This window comes from Poecilia latipinna, unplaced genomic scaffold (genome assembly GCF_001443285.1).
Source record: "Poecilia latipinna isolate Pla-1442-1.1 unplaced genomic scaffold, P_latipinna-1.0 Scaffold103, whole genome shotgun sequence".
Taxonomy (NCBI): domain Eukaryota; kingdom Metazoa; phylum Chordata; class Actinopteri; order Cyprinodontiformes; family Poeciliidae; genus Poecilia; species Poecilia latipinna.
Window position 1 is genome coordinate 204,547 of NW_015112719.1, and position 14,725 is coordinate 219,271.

The 14,725-nt window shown below is 40.5% G+C and overlaps 1 protein-coding gene across 1 annotated transcript in view; it reads right to left on the reverse strand.

The window, feature by feature from the left end:
• Window positions 1-5,474: 5,474 nt before the first annotated feature.
• Window positions 5,475-14,725, reverse strand: part of zdhhc8a (zDHHC palmitoyltransferase 8a) — a 15,289-nt gene continuing 6,038 nt past the window's right edge. The window contains exons 2-10 of the mRNA XM_015027504.1: window positions 10,307-10,428; window positions 10,043-10,200; window positions 9,533-9,705; window positions 9,314-9,416; window positions 8,369-8,460; window positions 8,128-8,257; window positions 7,895-8,012; window positions 7,237-7,349; window positions 5,475-7,128 (exon numbers count right to left, since the gene is read on the reverse strand). Coding sequence (XP_014882990.1) covers window positions 5,839-7,128; window positions 7,237-7,349; window positions 7,895-8,012; window positions 8,128-8,257; window positions 8,369-8,460; window positions 9,314-9,416; window positions 9,533-9,705; window positions 10,043-10,200; window positions 10,307-10,428 — 2,299 coding nt within the window. The 3' untranslated portion in view covers window positions 5,475-5,838. The remainder of the gene's footprint in view (window positions 7,129-7,236; window positions 7,350-7,894; window positions 8,013-8,127; window positions 8,258-8,368; window positions 8,461-9,313; window positions 9,417-9,532; window positions 9,706-10,042; window positions 10,201-10,306; window positions 10,429-14,725) is intronic.

A 14,725-nucleotide genomic window follows, 5' to 3' on the forward strand; every position in this document is an offset into this window, starting at 1 on the left:
GATGCCCTGATCAGACGGAACCAGCAAAAAGTTTCAGTAAGATTATTTATTTGACTTTGGTTCATTTTGAAATCCTGGAAGCTTTGAAACAATCCGTTACTAACTATAAATATTAATGTTGACTGGTAATTGTGTTGAATTTCCAATGGTAATTCCATGTTTTATTCAATGAACTGATCTTATCCTTGAAATTGCAACCTGCACCAGAAACTGGAAATTAGTATTTTACATCACAGTGGGATGATTGCAGCTCTACACCACTGTCTTTGCAAAATCATTTGAATTCAGCCGCATTGGAGGACTTATCAGCATAAACAGCAGCTTTAAAGTCTTGTAACTGCGTCCTACTTTGATTTGAGTCCGGACTTTGACTAGGACAGTCCAAAAACAAAGTTTCCCTCTTCTCTCTCCAAGCACTGGAATATCTGAACAAAAACACTGTTGTCACTCACCAAGATGATTTTTTGGCAAATGCGAGACAGGAAAGAGTTAGGGCTGTTCATGCATTCCACGTCCTGTGCTAAAAGTAACACTGGCATCTCCCATATTTGTACTGATCCCAGGCTGAACGAACAGCAGTTTGTGCCAAAACTCAGACGTCATGAAAAGTGAGAGATGAATGTCGGAGCCACACGTCTACTGGATGGTTCCTGTTTCTTGAGAGATGAAGCAGCATAAATCTGACCTAAAGTAAGTGCTCTGTTTTTCTTTTTAGCTCTGGGAAAACTAATAGCCATCTGAGAAAAATCATTTTCCTCATTTGAACTATTTATTTGTGTTGATCTAGAATTAATAATGAGTCCTTAACACAAAAAACCTTTTTATTTTAGTTTTATTGTTGAGAGGTTATTCTACAGAATAACTTCTGAAAAATATAGGATAATTAGTTTCCTGTCACTCCAAGGTTTTGGCCCAGCAAAGGTATAATCTGTCCAGCTGTCCTGTAAGAATGACTGTTTGTCCTCACATTATAAACGACACCACCTGACGTCCTGACTTTCACATTGACTTAATGCTGCTCCCCTTTGGCAGGCTATAAAAAACAGCAGTAGCTGCTAGTCCGGGGGTCACCGGAATGGAAAATAAGTTCCCCTAAAGCCACAATGTAATTCTGCCCTTCTCTGGGTTCAGATTTAAAAAAAGAAAAATGCTAATTTCTATAAAATATGCCCCAGTCTGATGGAGCAACAAGCCGGGGTTGCTATTAATCCAAATCCTTCTTGTCAAGTGTCGCTGCAGAGAGTGCTTCATCATTTCGAGAGACAGCCCAGAGAGAGGAAATGGAATGCATCAGTGGCAGAGCAGCTGAAAATGACAATCAGCCAGTTCAGCGATGGCTCTGATGATCAGGCATATCAATGAGCCTGAGAGGAAGAGGCTGGGAGAGGCACACCCACAGAGACACACAGGCAGCGGGATGAAAGTAGGTCAGTGTGCAGCATCTGAAGAGAAGTGTGACTTAAAGGCTGATGAGGATGAACGCGTCGCATGTCAAGAGGTTAGGCTGAGCCCCCTGCGGAGCTCGACGTATAGTGTCATCGGACAACAGCCCAATTAACATTCCAACATTGGCAACCGAAAACACAAAGATTTTATACACGAAATGCAGAAAATAATATTTAATGAACCACTTTTTTTTTTCTTTTTTTTTTACACGGTGCAGCTATTAAATCAAGTAGATCACAGAAAACATCATACAAATCAAATTATGTTGATACATTTAAAATGCAAGCACAACTTGACTGATTTTCTCACACGCTGTGTGTTGTGAACACGTCTCAGTGTTGCATTCTGTGAAGTAATTATTTCCAACAAGTACGTCCTCTCCGTGTTTTATAATAATAAAAATCAACAGAGATAACGAGTCAGTGCCTGGCTTTCAAAGCAGTGACTATTTGGAGGTTTTAGTTTCCACTTTTCTATGTTTCTGCTGCATCCAGCTGTGCTACAGAAACGTACATGTCACTTATATAAAACTGCAGTAGCTCATCTGTAAATATATTAAAACTATGCTGCACTATTTTAGACATAATGGCCACTCAAAGCACTTTTACATTAGAGTAACATTCAATCAATATTGCCTAACTTTATTCATATATGGCAGTAAAACAGCAAAGACAGCTTGGGATTCGGTTTAGTTAATCTTCTTGTTGCATCTTGAAGTTGATTTCTAAATACAACACTTGCTTTTTTTTTTTTTAAATGAAGAAGGAAGAAAGTCTGGCAGTAAGGGCTACAGTCTCCTCATGCATTGTTAAAACCAGAAGACAGCATGATGTAAAACAGAGAGCTCATCAGACAATCTGCATGGTAAAATGTTGATCAGCCTCTCTAACTCAACAATATTGCAATAGTCCTGTCATCATGTCATTAACATTTTAACATTTTAACATTAACATTTTTCCTCTGGCTCTAGAAACTGGGACGGAGGAAGGATGAGCGAGGGGTTGTGGTGCGGGCAACCAAAATAGCAAAGCAAGTAGGATGAACATTTTAAACACTTTAAACACTTGGTTTGTGTAATTCTTGTACAGTTTCCATATCAAAAATATTCTGACTCTTTGAACTTGTTTAGATTTTGTCACATCAAAACCACCGATTACAATGTTTTACTGGGATCTATGTGACAGACGTCTGGAAAACCTGAAAAGCGTGGCTTTTGTATTTAGTCCTCTTTCCTGTGCCAAACCTTTGTTGTGTCATGTTTCACTACAACTACTACTACAGCTGCACATATGTTAGTTCAATCAAAGACAGATAACAAAAAATAAATGGGAATAATGATCTAAAGAGGATAAAGACTAAAACATAAATCTAAATCTGAGACAGGAAATCTTCTAAAAGCACAACCCAAGTCCAAAAACCTCAAAACTGAGCTGACAAAGAAAGTTCTCCCACATGTGTGCTTTCTTCCTGCTGTTGTTATACTGTGATTTAATTACACATCTAATTAAGTTGCTCCCTAAGGAAGATGGCTCCACTGGATGTTATTTAGGAATATCAGAGTAAATCAGGTTGACAGTCCTTACATTTCAACATTTAAACAATTTCGACAATCTTGCATTGTTTTTTTTCTCTAACTCTAGATGATATATGTGTGTTTATATAATTACACTCAAGGCTTGTTGAGCATGTTGAGCTGTTTTCTTATCCTGAGAATTTGAGGTACTTATGTCTGTTTACTTAGTTCATTTCAGAGAAACTGCTGATGGGAGAGGGCGCTTGTGAAGGCCACTGCATGAATGTCGCTTTCTTTTTGGCCTAAGTTTCAGTCGCAGAGCTGCTGAAACCACTCAAAACTCAAGAGCTTCAAAAAATGTCTGTCCTTTATTTCTTCCACTCGGTGATGCATTCAGTGATGTAACAACGACTGAGTCAAGTTACTTCTCTTTTATCATTGTCTCCTCAGGAAAACAACAAAACTGTGGCATTACAACCCACATCTGTCACTTTTATAGTCCTGAAGTTATCCAACAACAACAACAAAAAAATCAGCGCCATCATCCACCATGACAGGCAGAAACTCCTGAATTATTTTTGATTGGCACACATTCACTGCTCTCTGATTGTCGAGGAAGTTATTTTCCAGATTAAGGGAATGAAGTTAAAAAGTTAAAAAAAAAAAAAAAAAAAAGGAATTGAAAAGAAAATATTTTTTTAACTAACTTGCCTCTGAGAAATGCAAATGCCAGCAGAAGATCAAGGTTTGAAGGTCCAGTTTCTTGAACTTCAGAATAGATTATGTTTCATTTTCTCACCTATTTTAATTAATGGCAGAACTAGGGAATAGTTTTTAATCCAACGTATAATTTTATAGTAAACACGCTACGATAGACTGCAATCCAGTGTTCAAATTATCAGAGTTTAATTTTCTCTTCATTCTCAAATAGCAAATTTAATCGTTTTTTTTAAATACATTTTTAAACCTATTCATTTAACATGTGTATAAAAGTGAAGAGTAATAATATATAAAAGATTATTTAATCTATTTTCAGCAGCAGGTTCTTTGTTCTGATTTCCAAAATGCCATGAATAAAATTTTAATATTGGATGGTTCATTTAAAAACTGTTAACGTCTGAAACGTTTTCCCAGTTTAGACACAAGAAATAAAAATTGTCTGTATCAATACAAACTGCTTGTGTAGACACTAGAAAAAAGGAAGAGTTTTATGATTTCACCTAAAAACTGAATATTTTGTTTCTTTTTGCTTGCTCATATTATTCTGTTATGTTTATTGGTCTGTTGATAAACTGCCAACACTTTGAATAAGTTTTCAAAGACATATCTGTTATAATTCACAGAAATACAAAGGACAAAATGACCCAAAATGATGAATTTTGCAAGTCAAATAAATAAAAAAAAAAAATTGCAGGCTTCGATCCAGGCTGGTTTTGTTGGATTTATTTTTGTCACAAAAACTAAATGAGTCTGTTCTCAGGGAATGAATGCAGCCAGTAGAGCATTTTATTTTTTCGCAGAAGGTTATCATAAAGTATCTGCTGGTCATTCCCATTACTAAAAGGCTCCAAGTTATCATAAAATATGAGGTTTGACATGTCACCACCTAAAGCTACACACTAGAGGGCGCCGTACACAAACTCGGCGCAGAAAATAGCATTCACAAGGCGAATTACTGCACTAGAGTAAAATATCTTTCTCCGTGGGATGTTTAAAGTGGATGTATATCTTTGAAAATAGATCTACATGCAGTGCAAAATGAGATGTCATGTTTTTCCCATTATTTATAATTAAATCCCTGCAGACTTTTCGTGTTTTATGGGACTGACGATTAAAAGGACGTCTACGTTTGCTGAATGTCATAGTCTAATGGAAGAGAGAACATTTTAGAGAACAGTTTTTAGCCTTCCGCAGATTTGGCAGACTTTTCCATTTAAAGTTTTCTTCCTCAAGCTATTCTAAAAATACTTTGGTGAAATTATGGCCTTCTGACAGAACTGATGCAGCTGAGTCAGACTGTTAGGCTGAACTTTCTCACACTTTTCAGGCTCTGACTTCACATTTTTATGGGCGCAAGATGAGGCGTACATGATAACTGCTCCAAAACACTGACCTTGGCATCCTGTCCTTCCTAACTAGATAATTTTCCATGAGGAAGACCCATTTATGCCTTTGTCTCTGGACTAATTTCTGAGGATGTTGCTTTAATCTTTGATGACGCCAGTCTGTGTTGGTAGATGACTTGCTTCACTGTGAATAATACAGTATCTTAAAATGTCTGGGGGAAAAATTATTGTGTGTTTCTGAGCAGTGTATGTAAAATTCTGGTTTCAACTGTAAATAGATTTATATAAATTTTCATTTTTGGCTTTTGATCACACTTTTATGTGTCTGTGACTCCGGAAGAATCAGTAAGAAGGACCATCATTCACAGTCCCCAAAAAAACAGCAAAACAGAAATGGAGATTACAAAATCAGTTTATTTGTAGAAATAACTACAAAATGCATATTAAACTTTTTTTTAAAGGATACGAGTCAAATTGGATGTTGTGGTTTGACGAATTTTCACAATATCAAAAATTCAAACAGATAATATTCAATCTGTATCTGGTATTTAGCTCTTCTGCGTTGATTTAGTCACTGGTGCTTCCTGTTTACATATAATTAGGAGGCACAGATATCCTGAGATTCACAGTTTGTTTTCCGTCGCAATAGACACTTCCAAGTTCGTTCCTGTGTGCACTTTGTTTTCCACACATTCTCCCACACCAGAAAGCCTCAAACGGCCTCTTATTTACAAAAGATTTTCGAGCTGAGAAAACTAAAACTAACACTGCATAGATGATTCACTCGCACCGTTGAAAACCTGGAATATGGTTTTATTTCAGAGCTCCAAGGCTGACAGACTCCTTCCCCTCGGAGGGGAACGGGAGCGAGGAGCGCTTTGCCGTGGCGTAGGAAGTGTACGGGGGCGTGGGATAGGCGCTGGAAGATAAACGGGGCAGCGTGGACGTGGAGGACGGTGGACCCTGGGCGTGTCTCTCAGGAGGACAGTAGGCAGGGGACGTAGGGCGCCCCTTGCTTTGCAGGCTGCTGCTGCTGCTCTGCAGCGGTGAGCTGGAGGTTTTTGGGCCACGGGTCAGGGATGACGTGGAAGAGCTGGAGAGAGGTGAGGTCCTGATGCCGTATCCCAGAATGCCCGTGCTCATCAGGAACTCCCTGGAGCCATAGGCCGGTGGTGTTGGTCCACGGGAACCTGGAGGTCGAATGTTGTCCGGAGGTAGACTCCTCCTGCTGGGGATGTCGTAGATCCCAACGTCTGGGCCGTAGAGCACCTGCGATCTGGCACTGACGCGGAGCATCCTCTCCCTCTCCTCCTGCTCCCTTCTCTCCTGGATGGAAGCCATGATTGTTTTTGAAAAGTTGTCGTAGCGTGCGGCGGCAGACATCGGAAGACTCACATCGTGGGGATAGAGATCTCTAAGGTTGTCTTGAAGACCTTGGGAGGTCAAGTCTCGTTTCACCAGACCGGAAGGGGGTATGTCTCGTGTTGCTATGCTCTGGGATTGGAGGTCTCTCGTGATAAGTCCGTGATAGGCAGGGGAAGAGTCTCTCTGAAGGAAACCTGGTAAAGACGGTGAGGGATCCCTTGAGGTGGACTCTCGGGGTTGTGGAGATTGTCTGGTGACTCCCATAAACACAGGACTGTAGGAGTGAGGAGGCGGACGCTGCACAGCCCCATCAGTACCCAGACCCATAAAATGAGTGTGGTAGCTGACAGGAGGGGCCCCTCTTTGGACCATGAACTGAGGGTCTGAAGGCCTGACGAGGTTATCATAGGAGGGTTTGCTGTTGCTGCTGCCGCTGCACTGGTTGGCCAACAGACTGGAAGTTGTGATGATCCCAGGGGAGGAATTGGATCCCAGCCCATCGGGGTTCATCGAAAGAAGCTGGGACTTGCTGCCATTGCGGCTGCTGTGTTTTAAGGTGAGAGAGCGAGAGCTGAGCGTCAGAGAGTTGAGCTGCAGAGAGCTGGAGACCGTCGAGGGCTGGAGGGGAGCTGAGACAGGCGCACCGGCCTGATGGCTGCCTCTCGCAGGGCTTTCTCTGGTGTTAGAGCCGAGGTCGGGACCTTTGTTGATGCCTTGCTGCTCGGATGTCTTCAGCAGCTGAGTATCGAGACACAAGAACACACAGTGCTGTCTGTCAGGTACCCATCAAAACGTTATAAATTTTCTTATTTAAAAAAATGAAAAGGAAAAAAAAAAGAAAGTCACCTGCTCTGGGGGAATGGGTGAGGATCCTCTGGAGATGGCCTCCAGAACCGGACGTAACTGTGGCACAGTCGGAATAGAAACAGGAATGATGGATTTGGTGTGATGTCCCAAATCTGGAAAATAGGTTATTTTAGGATTAATAAAATGCACCTGCAAATATAAACAAAAATCTACAATGGGATTTTTAATAATGACACTTTAAAACGCAAGATTTAGCAATTAGAGGTGCATCTTATTCTTGTTACAATAGGATCAGACCCTCCTCTAAAATTCATTAAAGTCAAGGCATTGCAACCCTTAGCAGCCTTGTGAACCTCACTATGTGCTAGGACATTTTTTTAAAGAAGGTTTATAACATGTGACACATGTTCTTTGTTCAGTGTTTGGATGTGTGATGTTGTGTTTTTGTAGCACCCTTAAAAAAACAGTATTTAAAAAAAAGTCATCATAATTTTCTTCTAATTACAAACTTTGCACTACTTTTTACTACGCCAATCAAACACAGTGAGAGAGAAATGTATAAAAGCTCAGGATATATAAGATCGTTTGCAAAGCAAAGCGCTGTAAGTCAATAAATGTGAAAAAAAAAAAACTATCTGGAGAGGCATGTCTCGTTATCAGAGGTTATGCTTCATGTGTGTTTGTTATTCCAGCGCACCATCCAACACAGCAACTTGGCTTTTCAGCAGACCGCGATCCGGTTTTGGAGGCAGCGGCGGCGGCGGGTTTTTTGGCTGTTTGATGTCTGACAGCTCGACAGCTCCAGCTGAGGATTGCTGGAGAGAGAAATAAACAAGCATAGAGATGTGAGGGATACATCTCATATCTCTTGACAGCTGAGGTCACAGTCCTTAGACGATGCGCTTGAAATACATATTTACTCACGCACACCTTATTTTGTATCGCTAGGCTCTGGATGCCGTTGTCCCTGATTTTCACTGCCATCTGTCTGTCAACCTCTGGTCTGAGGAACGGAGGCTGCACCAGGATGACTGTTTTTTTGCAGGTCCTTGATGTGTAACTGGTTTCCCCAGACAAAAAAAAAAAAAACAGAAAAACCAAAGATTTAGCAAGTAAGGTATAATGCAGCTAACAAAGATGCAGATTTGACAGGGAAAAATACGTTTCTTACTTTGGAGAAATGGGGCTGCAAACTAGATACTCCATGTTGCTACAACAGCCTCGTGAAAAAGGATTTATTCCTCCTTGAAACTTGCCAGTTACCTGTGGGAGCGTGCAGAGAGACGTTTAGGTGCTGTGCAGTAGTGAACGCAAATTGCAAAAGTATTCACAACCTTTTATATTTTCAAGTGCTGTCATGACAACCACAAACCAAATGTACTGGGTTATGATTTTATGCGATGGACAAAATCTGGGAAGAGCATTATTGCAAACCAGGAGCGAGAGATCATGCTTGGCTTAATTTTCTTTTAACAAATAATAATCTGAAAAGTGTGATTTAGCGCTCTGAGTCAACTACTAGGGGTTTGTGACTACCAGCTCATGCATTTAGAAACTGATATTTAGCTGAAGCTCAGTCAGGTGGGACTGAGAGCATCTGTGAATGCCAATATAATGTAGGATTTTTGTGTGGACTTTGACTAGGCTACATTCTAACATGTGGATATGCTCAGATGAAAACCATGTCGTTGCCGTTTTGGGTTGCTGTCCTGCTGGAAGGAGAACCTCTAAAACAATCTTTGCTGCTTCTCTAAGTAATGATCTCTTTGCTCACTTTAGGTAGACGATTCTGTCTGGCTAGATTTGCAGTTATGACATTCTCATAAGATGGAGGAAACAGTGAGTCTTCAAAACCTGCTTTATATTTTAAATCTGATTTAAACTTCATTCATAGCCCGAGGACTTTGCAAAACTCTGGATTTCTACTGCGATTAAATCACAAGGGATTCTAAGAGCTAGTAAAGTGGCATTTTTATGGGTGTCAGAGTAAATTAGGCAGAGGTAGACTTTTACTTGCATAAAATCCTTTTTTCTCCTACTTCGGTCTATCTCATAAAATCCCACCGGACACTCTTACACGATGAAAAATCATGGTTTTGTTCTGAAAACCTCTCACTTGTTCGTTGGTGGTCCGACCTCTGGACACCAGGTACAGGTGGAAACCAGTGAGACCCAGGACTGGTATGAGAAACAGGCCTGATATGCTGATCACTACCAAACTGCAACAAAAAATGTCAAAGAAAAAACTACTTCAAATTGTGATTTTGATTTTTTTTTTTTTTTTAGACAAGTGTAAGCACTGATAGACCGAACAAGAGGCTTGTCCCAAGGATACGTGATGAGGCAATGCAGCTTCCATAAATCGTCCGCGTGGTGCAGGACGTATACGAGGCCAAAGGTGAACACAGCGATCATGTGAAAGGTGAGGGACAAGAGAAAGAGAAAGAAGTAGCGGTAGTTTCTTCTCCCAATGCAGTTGTTCACCCATGGACAGTGATGGTCAAAATCCTGAGGAGAGATTCAGAGAATCAGTCATGTTCGATCCAAAAATATTCATTTGGACCTCGTCGAATATCCGCTCTGCTTTCCAAATATAGCTTGGCGTTTCAAATTGTGTTTCCGCGGAAATAACAAAGGATCCGAGTAAAGGATTTACCTGATTAACAAGATCTCACCCTCTGTCCACCACTCATCCAGCAAAAAAAATCTACTTTACACCGCTGCAATTACTCTTTTTTCTCCTCCCCACCCACTCTGAAGCTCTCTAATTACTTTCTCTAATCCTAATCTGTAGTTCCATGGTTTTTGTCGCTGTCGGTGTTGAACGAGTCGAGTGTGCGCTCACCTCCACACAGTGATCGCAGACGCTGCAGTGGGAGCAGCGAGGAGGTCTGTAGAAGTGGCACGACGCGCACCACTTCATCCTCACCTGGACGCCTTTCACGTCCACATTTTTGTACAACGGAGCGCGGAACTCGTCCTCCTTGTCTTCGTCCTCGCCAGCTAAAAAACAAAACAAAAACAAAAACAAAAGAAACGCAAGCACGCACATAATTTTCTAATCTAACATCTCCCAGGGTGGAAAAGTAACAGGAGTTTGATTACTGACCTACAGGGAGAACCCCGGCATCCATGAAGGTGGCCATGGTGAAGTTGGCAAGCACAAAAAGAAAAAGGACGGCACAGCATGGTGGAACAGCGGGGCAGATGGTCACAGCCAACCACGGGCATCTGAATACACACACACACAGGAGAGAAGAAGAAAACCTGTTTTCTGAGCTGGAAATAGGAGTTTCAGTCCCCTTGAGGCTGCAAAATCAAGGCAACAGTAAGGACTTTAGGGGATCATCTCCATCCTATTTATTCTGATGGGAGCTGTGGATCACAAAAGTAATTGTTTACAGTGAGAGATAAGCATGTATTAGCGTGTGTCCACCAGTACCAGCAGCAAGGGATTAAATAAGGAGGTCTCTACAAGCTGCAAGCTAAGACACTGTCCGTCTGTCTCGACGAGGGCAACACAGAAAGCGCTGGACTAGACGTTTCATCAGTGATCAATTCGTTTATATTAGGGCTGCAAAATGTTTTCATAGGAATTAACGGCAGCTTGTAGAAAAAAACCTGAAATTTCAAATAACGCAGGCTCTAAACTGGGTTTAAATACAAATATGGCTTGGGGAAATCTATTTTTTAGCACAAGCTTGACTAAAACAAACAGTTTTCATACAGGTATCCTCAGTTACGCTGTTTCATAATCAGACACAGATTGCAAACTGCAGGGGTGTCGTGCATGTAGATACATAGTGCATCTACATGCACTATGCAGATGCACAAGAGGATTTCAAGGACCCGCCGCTATTTAGGCCACCTTTTTTTAATAAAGGATGTTGATGAGGCCCGGAAGGAGGCCATCGTCAGAAAGCAACTGGCAAAAAACGCAAAAGCAGGTCTCAAAAGTTTTAGGGAAGATGCTTGATGATTTAGAAGTTGAATTAGAGGATCAATAGATTTAACTTTTGATAGGGAATGGTCAGGTAATGAGCTATACTTGACTTAATCAACATGTTTATATCACTGAGTTAAAGAAGCAAATGTTCAACAAATAAATAACTGTTTTTTTTAATTACATTATTTAGCAAAAACATATATAAATATATAAATGGATGGATGTGATACAGGTTGTTTCTACTCACTCCCATTTTCAGCTAAATTCAGTAAATTTCCATAAATCCTAAGGAAAGTTTCAATCAATGGAGAACTGATGGAAACTATTAAAGACGGTCTTTGTGTAGAAATAGAAATGATGATTAATCTTTTCCAGCACTGAGACAGTGAGTGGCAGTTCAACTGGACAAGTGGATGTCTTCGGTGTGAGATTAGAAGGACGTTTAAAATCAGGCTACAGTCATAGACATAGGAAAGAGTTGTTGGTGTATGTAAACAGACTTAAATTAACCTAAACATGCCAGGTACTCTGTCTTTCATAGCAAAAATTTTACTTCTACTACTTACTAGATGTGTTTCTCTTCTATTTGAAGCTATTAAAGGAGCTACTTTTTTCTGTAACGTAGAAAAAGCATCAAAAACTCATGGGCCAGCCCTGCGGTGGGATTTTTGTTGTTGGGGGGGGGTTTTGTCAAAAATGTCGACATATGGATGCTCACACTGAGTCAGATTCTGCTGGAGTGGAATTTCTTGGATGAATTTTTTCTTTTTTCCTAAAAGGAAAAATAAATTGAACAGGACTTCAGTGCTTTATAGGTATCAAATTTGAATGTACGTATTTGACTTTGAATCTGTCTAAGAAATTATTGGATTTTGTAAAGTGCCTTTGGAGAACATCTGTTGTGAATCTCCACTATATGAGTAAACCAAAAAGAATTACATTGAGGTGAACTTTTCACTAAAAGCTACTTAGTTTGGCATTGTGTCATTTAAAATCAAGATTATCTTCAGAATGATTTCCCACAATTGACAAGAAATTTAAGCCAAAATCCAATAAATGATCAACACAACCACAGACTTCCATCGAGTGCCACTCCAGCTTCTACTGTACATGTTACACACATTATTAACAAAACAACATCAACGCTTATGAGTCAGCTGTCCTGCTCCTTTAATGAATCTGTGTGAATTATCAAACCACCTGGATTTCTTTGCAGACATAAGGAAATGGTTACATGACACCTATTTTCAGCCAAGTTGAAAAAACACTTGACTTTTCAGGTCTGACAGCAAATGAGCCACTTAGATTTAAAGGTCCAGTGTAGTCTACAGAAATCAGTCCATTATGTCTCTAAGCAGCTACACAAATATCAGGTTCAAAACAACAACAACAAAAAGTCAGTCCCCATCAATTAAAACAAAAAAATTAGATCATCATGCTTTTATTGCTTATCTCCTAAATTATTGCAATTTGCTTTGCCTTGTTTTTAAAATACACCTTAATCTGTCCAAGTCTGCTGGGACTCTCCTTACCAGAACCAACAGGTCAACACACGTCACTCCTCTATTGCTGTTTCTGCACAATTACTTTAACGTTGTGTTGTTAACCTTTATGGCTTTATAATATCAAGCTCCTAATCACATCCCTGACCTGTTCCAGCTTTACATATCAACATTGAACCTCATGTGGACCAACCTGGTAGCTCCTCTGACCCATTTACACCTCAGCTCTCCGGCTAGCTTTTAGTTTTTGCTTTTTAAGACAGACTTTTATTCTGCGTCTAATTTTATGCGGACAGAAATACTCTTTCACAAAATGAATGTTCTGACCACTTCAATAACCTTTGCGTAGCAAAAAAGCGAGGCAGACTCATATGCAGGTTGACGTTTGCGCTTCATCCCAGTGCGGCAGAAAGCAAACCCTGCGTGGGGCTTGTTTCAGGCGGTAGAGGGGGGGAGGGATCCCTGCTCCTCTACAAAAGGAGCGCCGGCTGCTGATGCCATGCCAGCTGCAAACACAGTAATCCCTAGATTATAAATTTTGGATTGCAGACCATTTCTACTTGTCCTGTGCATTGTGAACTCCTCACATTAGATACTGAACACAGGGAGAGCATGCAAGGTTCACCGCCCTTTTAATATCGAAGTTTATTTTCTGCAAACAGTTTGCACATCTTTCTAGCTTTTTGCTCAAAAGGAGCCTCTCAGAGATGCCGCAGATCAAGGCCGTTGCGTTCTCCACTTGAGTTAACGACAAACACTTCACATTTACAATAACCTACGGATGCAACAAAGCTTTCTCCAATCTACTTTAAACCACACGCTGTCTGAATGTTGTGTTCAAGGACGGCGTTATTCCTTGAACACAAATAGAGTTGATTTCTGCTTTTTATTTTTTTTTAATCTAAAAGAAAAAAAAAATGCCAGATTGCAGCGTGGTTGCCTCCATCATCTGGTCTAAGACCATCTGGAGTGCAGACTAGAGGCAGTTCATTACGCCGTTGGACAAGCCCAACCTAATGAAACGGCACGGGCAGAGCTCTAATAAATCACGCCGAACAGTAAGCTGCTCTGCAATCTGCATGCTGGCCTCATCCCCTCATCAGTGGGTCAGTGGCACAGCAGACGCCACAATGTGAGGGCGCACGAGTTGACAGAGTCCTGGAGTCCGTTTGTGGAAAAACAGCAATTACGTGTTTTCGAAGGCAGCAGATTCTTTTACATGACTGCAGTGCAGCCTCGTTTTGCACAATCTGTTTGTTAACCTCGAAGGTGCTTTTTTCTAATTTTGCCCTTGGTTAACATTTTACCAAGTGTGGAGAAAGAACGTATGAAAAAGAGAGCGGAAATGTGTTGAAGTCTTGATGTGTGTCATTTGAGCTTGAGATGGACACAGAAGCTGAGCAGAAATATGTTTCAGCTAGAAAACATTCCAAAATGGGGCTTTCTCTAGTCATCTAAAATATTTCACTTTCTCTGATGATCATCTCACTGGTTTAAGAAAGTAGCCGACTCTAAACAGAGCAAAAAAAACAAACAAAAAAAAACTAATTCTATAAGAATAAAACAAATTGCTGCTGATTTTAATCCACTCTGAGGTTTTACAGACTTATATGATTTGTTGTGACCATTAGCTAATGAAGGTAACATTAGCTATTGCTGGCCAGCTTTATATATTGAATGCAGACATCACAGAGCGGCCCACCATCGGTACACTAATCCATTATGTACAGAATATGTATGCATTTTCCCATAATGTAATTAGCGATTGTCACTGTTTAATCTGCATGAATTCCTTTTTGCTTATATTTTCCTACTTTTACAAACTCATTTTCTATACCTATTCAGACATGTTACAAGATCTCTCCAGGTCCGAGCTTAAAAGTGAACCGCGCCCAAATGGAAATGTTTTTTTTCCGAACAAAAGGTAACGTCACAGAGGAACAAAAGCAGGAAATCACACGTTGCTGGATGTTATCAGGGGGGGGAAAAAAAAAAAAAAAAAAAAGCCCCATCAAAGTGAAGCTGAAGGTTGTTCTTTGACTTTCCCAAACCTGCGGCATTAGAAAAAAGTATGCTGAAG